This window comes from Peromyscus maniculatus, chromosome 14 (genome assembly GCF_049852395.1).
Source record: "Peromyscus maniculatus bairdii isolate BWxNUB_F1_BW_parent chromosome 14, HU_Pman_BW_mat_3.1, whole genome shotgun sequence".
In the NCBI taxonomy this organism is placed as follows: domain Eukaryota; kingdom Metazoa; phylum Chordata; class Mammalia; order Rodentia; family Cricetidae; genus Peromyscus; species Peromyscus maniculatus.
In genome coordinates this window covers 85,893,967-85,901,866 of record NC_134865.1, presented here as the reverse complement: position 1 = coordinate 85,901,866, position 7,900 = coordinate 85,893,967, and the positions used below count along the sequence as shown (strand labels likewise).

General features: G+C 45.1%; 1 protein-coding gene across 1 annotated transcript; it reads right to left on the bottom strand.

Moving 5' to 3' along the window:
• Positions 1-585: 585 nt before the first annotated feature.
• Positions 586-3,162, bottom strand: LOC143268507 (disintegrin and metalloproteinase domain-containing protein 20-like). The gene has a single exon (XM_076551554.1). It carries the CDS (start codon positions 3,049-3,051, stop codon positions 796-798), a length of 2,256 nt encoding a protein of 751 aa, XP_076407669.1. The 5' UTR covers positions 3,052-3,162; the 3' UTR covers positions 586-795.
• Positions 3,163-7,900: the final 4,738 nt, after the last annotated feature.

Genomic DNA, 7,900 nt, shown 5'->3' with positions numbered 1-7,900 from the left:
CACCTGAACTTCAACTGCCATCTGCTGCAGCTCCTACATGGCCAATGGCATCTGTCCTGTGCCCTCAGAGCCTTCCTCCAGGAGACTCAGCATACCCTTCTCCAGATTGGGTTCTTTGTGATATTCTGACAGTGGGGCCTTGGGAAGACTGTTTCCATGGGGTTGTGGGTAGTATGCATAGTGAGCCATGGATCTGTGTTAATGGTGATGTTGTAAATATCAGTTCCCTGGCTTAGTATGAGGTGAGGCTTCTGTGCTCCTATAACACGCCCTCAACTGGATGGCAAGTCTGCCTTCACTCCCTCCATTCCTCTAAGCAGTGTCCTTGAAAATCCTGTCCACAAGCTGTGGGACAGAGTGCCACTGACAAACATGGTAACAAGGGGTGGGACAGAGTCAGTGCTCAGGAACCACATTTTACAGTCACCCTAGATATGTTCTCAAAAGAGATGCAGACTACTTCCTTTAACCAGAGACCAGAGACCTAAGACCCAGAGCATTCCTGGCTCAAGGGCTTCTTCTACTAACAAAGGAGCAAGCTTAGGGCAGCTCCTAACAACTTACAAAAAGTACAGATGACACCAATTTGCAATGTTGAAAGATTTATTCCAGTGTGAGCATCAGCAACATATCAAAGACAGATGGCCTCAGAATCCAACACCTCCCGTGGCCACACAAAGTAGACTCAGGCTCTTCAGAACTGTGGTCTTGAGTTTTACCTTGTCTTCTTACCGACATTCATGTTTTCTTTTTATTTCTCTTTATTTTACAGGGGCCAGGAGGCTAACTCATTTTTTACTTTGGCGCAGTGGCTGAAGTTCCATGCCGAAGTAAAGCAGCCTGCAAGTCTTCAAATTTGATAGTCTTTGTAGCTGCTACACGAACAGCCATCCCAAAGAGCAATGAGCCTATAAAGACATAAATACGACCAACGACCACTCTTACATATATCAGTGGTAGTTGGCTCTGTCTTATTGTGCCCATTTTACGTGGAGGGGGTCCACTGTTTGCACTCCCTCCAGGTCCTTCTCCCACGCAGTCTGGAGGGTCCCAACCTACATGACAATGGCAATTCCGATGATTATTGCATACTCCTCTAAAATTGCACTTTTCCGGGGTGCAGTCATAATTCAGTTCAGTCAAAGTTCCATTGCAAGACCCTCGATCACAGAAATTGGTTTGGGAACATGGAGTGCCATGTCTTACCCGTCCAGCATCTGTTGAATCTGTTGAACGATGCTCATCAAGCCCAAAACAGGAAAACCCAGCAATAAGTGACTGATGGAATGAAACATGTTCCTGCAAGTGTGGTAGGTGGGTGATATTGGTACACTGCAACCTTCCACACATCTTATCTCTGTCAGCACAAGGTGTGAATAAGAGGCTTTCTTCTGCTCTCTGACAATGTCCAAATCGATACCGTTCCTTATTGATGTCATAGCACTTTTGATTGCCATCACGAGCACTTGCACCAAAGATTTCCTTGCAATGCATACTGCGATCGGTGCAGTTTCCTCGATAGCAGTAACCCTCTTCTGAGCATGGTGTTCCATCTTGCAGATAAGAGTCTGTTGGGCAATGGATTCCATTCCCACTGCAGTACTCTGGAAGATCACATATGTTGCGGACACTTCTGCAGAGTGTCCCAGCAGGACTATAGGTGCAGTTTATGCAGCATGATTCTCTATCACAAATGCTACCTCTTGTCAATCTGCAATCACTCTGGCAGCAGGAATCTGCATAACATGCCTTGTGTGAGCCACAGTCACATTGCTCACCTTCATTTAGTACCGCATTGCCACAAATACTATAGGTCAGTGATGTATTATAATAAGTATGACGGTCATAGAAAAGACACGGCATGGTACCGGGGGTATTGAGTATTTGGTTTATCTGTACAAGGGAACAATTGCTGTAAACATCTGTTAGCAGAGGTATCCTGAACATAACACAGGTGCGCCTTCTCTGGCAAACACAGTAACTCTCATCATCAAAATCTATACCTAAATTCCTCCCTACACGGTTGGCTACTACAACAGACACAAATATATAGTATCGGTCATTTTGACCAACCCAGGTTAGAGCATTGGAAGTACAGATACTCTGTACAACAGGTGCAAATTCATCGGGCGAAGTCGTATGAATTATACTTGAAGCGTCAGGGTTAAATCTTCCATAAAAGGTATCGATATAATATCTGTGAGACGAACTTCCTGGTACTCTGGCGTCGTGACTAAATGGATCCCAAGTGGTATACACAGTCAAGAGAAAGGCATAGTAGCGCATATGGATATTTCTCATATAGGTGTCCATTAAACTGATTAGCGAAAACAAATATACGCCAATTCTAGTAGCATTTTGGATTCCATAATATACATAATAAGTTGCTTGAAAATGGCCTTTTACAGCAGCTGGATGTGTAGCATAGTCTCTACTAGACATTCTGGGCGCCACAGTGAAATTTGTTTTGGAGGAGAGGGGGCTTACGCTATGGTCCACATGCTTCCATTCATTCATAGGCCCGACTGTTTCAGAGTCAGTCACTATCTGAGAAATAAAGTGCTCGAACCTGTGTGAATCATTGAGGGGTTTGATTTCATAGACAAGGTCATCAAACATTATGACCCCATTCAGGCCCCCATAACAAGTATCCAGAGTGACCATGGATTGAGGGATCCCCTCCAGGTAGCCAATATAGTAACAATCTGCAGGGAAAAACGGATAATCCATCTGTAAGGCTCCTTGGTCATCCTGAGTTGTCAGCAGCAAGTGCCTGGGCCAAATAAGTGTCTTTCTTCTCAGGTGGATGGTGTGTCTCTGGCCCCTGAAACGCAAGCTGTAGGAGAGCCGTCCTGGTGGTTGAAATCCCTTACCATGGTATGTCTCCTTCCGAGGAATGACCACCTCTGATGAGATAAAACGCCATGTGGGACGGCCTTGAAAACAGTGGCTTGGAACCAGGAGCAGCACCCAGACTGCTACCAGTAAGAGGGGGAGCCTGGGAGTCACAGGTCTTTCCACTGGCTTCATGCCCCAGGTCCGAGATAACATCCTGGATGAAGCTAGGCTAAAACCCTCTGCTGTGGCCCTGCCTGGTGGAGGAGACACTGACGGTGGACAAAAGGCTTCTTCAGGCTCCTAGCCCTGCTGGTTACCCAGACAACTTGAGGAGTTAGGTAACAATTACTGGGTGTGGCAGGAGTGAGCCTGGTGATGTTAGCTGAGATGGAGGTGAAGCGGGGTCCAAAGCAACATCTACGAAGTCCACTAGGAGAGAAAAGGCAGAAGAAGCAGAGGTGACTCCTCTGGACAGGCTCTGGGCATACAACATATCACGACCACATTTTCAGTCATCTGAGTCTGTTTGCTTCCCAGTGTTACTCTGGCTCTGTCTTTACAAGTCAATTTTCCTTTTTATTTTGTCTCATATTTCTCACATTTCTGGAAGTTGGAGGTAAACACTGTGAATATTACCCTTTTAGGTATGATATTTTTTATTCTTCTAACTTACTTTTATTTGAGTTCATAGTTAACTATTTACAAATGGTTTTACCTTCTTGAGTTATACTTGGGAGTTTTGGGATTTCCACATGTTGAATTCTTTGGGATACTGTCTGAAACACCTCAGAACTCTAGAATTTTTAAAAATCCCATCTCTCGTGAGCATACTTTATCTCTGACCCTGTCTTAGTTCCAGCTGTTGGTCCCCTCCAACCCTTAGTATATTTCCTTCCGGAACATTGGGATTACTTCAAACATGCAGGCTGATCAGTTCTAAGTGGGGGATACCAGCAGCTGCCTTTTGTGTGAATGTACAAGAAGTATGTCACACACTTTCCCCAGGTTGTCATTAGGGCTTTCATATCTCTTAATTTTGTAGAAGGAGAAGCATCCTCTGGGTTTCCTCCAAAAATCTCAATAGAGAAAGGGGGCAATAAGTGACATCACCACGGAGTGTCTTGACAGGCCCTGTCTCAGACACATGACTAAAATCTGCAGCCACAGAGACAGGTTGTATGGCAGCAGGCATCTTATATGACATGAGAAAAACATGGGGTTTTATCAGTTTACCTCCTCTCAGAAGTCTCTATCTCCTCTAAGTGTACAGGCGAAAAAATCCTCTGCAGGACCACTGGAGTCAGATTGCACCTTCCTGCCCTCCCAGCCCAGTCTCCAGCCTACTGACCTGCCAGATTCCCATAAATAGGCCTCTGCTGCCGCCCTGTGGTTACGAGCGTCACTGCACCTAATGCCCATGGGAGGTTCTTAAGAGTAGGGAGGGAGGAAGTGGTTGGATGCCTGTCTGGTTGTGGTAACAGGAGATGAAAGCCCTGTTAGGCATTCATCAATTAGGGTGTGGGGTCATGTGCTCTATTATTGGTGACCAATTTGGGGACATGGGCTCATACTGCAGTTTGGGAAAGGCTTCTCAGGGCTCATGACCCCTTGTCGTTACTCTGAGGCTCTCTGCATGCCACCAGGCTGGACTCCCATGACCTATGTGGACAAATGACCACACAAAGCACAGCGTGGTTTTATGTCTAAAGTGAAGGGTGTACATGGTGTATCTACACAAGTAGGGAGTGCCAGAGCCAGCCTCTCCAGTCTCTCTGTCTGTCTCTATCCTTGTGTCTGTCTGTCTGTCTGTCTGTCTGTCTGTCTGTCTCTCTCTCTCTCACACACACACACACACACACACACACACACACACACACACCCTGCTCCTACACCAGGCCCAACCCTGTCAGAGCACCTTGGAGTCAGGTCACAAAGGCAGGTCACTTCATGCCCCTGGCACAGATCACAGAGCAGATCTCAGATGCCTCCTGGTGACCAGATTCATCTTTGCATGCTCTGCCTGGCCAGCTCCAGAGAACTGGCTCACCCAGCTAAGTGGACTCTCAGGTGCAGGTGACAAAAACAGGCAGAGAGAGATGAGAGGTGAGAGGAGGGAGAGGGACAGAGGCAGGGAATGTTAAATGTTTACACAGCTGTGTTCCAATCCCTGACCTCTGATACCCACAGCACGAGAGTTCGAACATCACATTTTGAGGTTGGGCATAGGCAAGTGTAAATACTGGTGGAAATAAAGGCACTGAGATCTGGAGTTTTCATGATGGCTTCGAAGTCTCAATACTGACCCAACCCTTTCACTGATCCATTTCCAGCTCCCTTTGGACACATCCTTGTGGAATTCGAAAACATCAAGCTCCCCGCTTGTTTAGAAAGATCTCATCATTTGTGCTCCTCATCTTCCGCTGCCCCACGTAGGCTCTGGTCCTCCAGACCCTGATGTCTTCTCAGTGATTCAGGCTCTGCCTTGTTCCACAGCCACAAACCCCTACCTAAATGGTTTCTCTGTTGAGCCGTGGTCCCGAATCAATCCTCCTTAAGCAGGTATTTTGATTGTTTTTCCTCTGCTTCCATACTACAGAAGAGGAGTGGGCAAGCAGAAGCTGAGGCATGTCATATCACTCCAAGTACCCTCTCTCAGTCTCTAATATGCCTCCTTGTTTCCTACACTGCAGCCTCAAGAATCTTTAATTCACTCATCTAAGATGGCCACAGGTACTATAGTGTTATGAGATGAAATATAATTTATTAATTATCCCCAACAAGCCCCATAAACAACTACCATTAATCAGTGATCCCCATGGAACCGCTGGAGCATCCTCTTACTCTATTCTTGGCCTTACCAGGCCACCTCTGAGATTACAGAAGCTGTCTTGTTTTTCAGCCATAAAAACCTCCAGTCAGTCCACAGAAAGTCAGAAATATGCAGAATCTGTTAGAAGAGCATCTCTTGACTGACTTCAGCAGGGCAGCCTAGGCACCCAGCTTCCTCTGGGCCCATTCCCTGGCAGTCACACTGGTCCTGCCTGACTCTGTGGCCAGTTAACACTCCCACAGGGCTCACCCAGTGCAGAGCTGATGGCAGAGGCAGCAAGAACCTCCAGGCAGACAGTGCAAGCGCTGCCTGCAGCAGCAAGGTTCTAATTATGCTGTAGTCTCAAAGCTCATCCACTTTGCACCAGTCTCTGCACAGGCAACCACAACCAATGTAGCTGTCATCCTCCAGTATATATACTACACAAGAACTACTTCCAAGCACCGGGGAGCAAGTTTTAATGACATGTTTTATTTGTAACAATTTGCATGTTTCTGTTTAGGTAGTCTAGTGCTCATGGTAGGTAGAACAGTATTTATGGAGGCCAAGAAAGGGTACTGGGTCCTCCAGACTTACAGGTGGAGCTGACAATTGTGGGTGTCAAAAACTGAACCCCATTCCCTGCAGGAACAGAATGCTCTCTGAATCACTGAGATGTTTCTTCAGTGCCGGTAAGAGGGACCATGACCTTCCCTATCATATTTGCTGCAGCTTTGTTCACAATGGTGTAAATATCACTGTGAGCTGGATGAATGTAGAGAGCTGCTAGTAGCAATGGCTTTACCAGAGGATGTCACCATCAGGTGACAACTAGTGTTCAGCAGGTTGACCCACCAGGCGAATAACTCTCTGATGGGGAGCCCCACTTGGTAAGACCATGGAGTCACTGACTGAAAATGACTGGTTGCTCCTATCTGTAATTTCACATGTGCAAATACAGCTGGTATCTCCCCCTTATCATGCATTGTCATGAAATGTTTAGATGTAATCTCATGATTACAGCTCAGTCTTGTGGGCACATGTATTTGTGCATGGTCAGGAGAATAACTCCTCCTTACCCTGTGTTATTCTGGCATATAAAACAACTCTCACAGTACAGCCTTTGTTCCACACTACAGTAAGAAACTTAGAAGCCTGTTCTCTATAATTAGCTTACTGACAGGGCAATTTGGCCAGACAAGAGTCTCTGTGGATAGATCACAAGTAGGACTTTCACAGATTAGACACAAGGATGAAATTACAAAGTGTCTCACTTTGTTGATTCAAGGTCCTTCAGAGACTGAATTGCCCTGTGCTTCCTCTGCTGGCCGCTGATAATGTATTCACAGAATTCACCTGCTCTGACCCTTTAGCAATAATTATTTGTACAAATGTTCTAACCTCAGTTTATGATATAAAACTCAAGTTTCAATTAACTAAATGTTTATTTACTTAGGTCTCAAATAACAACTAATCAATTAACCAAGTCCAAAGAAAAAAGTTTTTTGTCCAGCTGACTGTGGATGTCACAGGCTGGGAAAGTGCCAAGCACCTTGTCCCTCCCTATGTGTCGCTGTGGTAAATGGCTTTGCACCTTATCCTCTCAAGGCATGTGCATTTGAACTTGAGAGGGCTTTGTAACTTTTCTTATTATGACAAAGAGTCTCCTGCTAGAAAGATGTGTTTAGCTGTGTAGGGAAGAGGAGCTAGGAAAAAATGAGCTGAAAAGAAGCTGTAGAATCAGAGCTGAGGAAGATTAAAAGAAAACGACCCTTAGAATGTGTATGAATCTTTCCCTTTCAGATAGATAGAAACTTATTTGTAAAGACCATCAGATTAAAAAAGTCTGATGCTCTAGAAATCCCCCTCAGATAAGAAAATTCTAGATTAGATTTCACTATGCTGTGGTTTATTCTATGAACCCTGTTGTATCTGTGGAGCTGGACTCAATGGCATATTTTAGGTGAACCTGAAAGGCATTTTATGAGTGACGGTCAGGCACCAAGAGAAGAAAAGGATTTCATATCAAGTGGAAACTGAAAAAACTGACTTCAGGTTAACTACCACTGAGGAAAAATTGACCATGGCTTACACGCTATAGAGTGATGTCTAAACATTTATACTGGAAGTATTATTCAAACAGTGAGTTGTAGGAATTTTGACCACATTTAATATGATATTATATTCTTCATATATGGAGAAAGTTGATTTTATGAGATATCCCCTCAAAACAATAACTGTGTAGTCACTGAG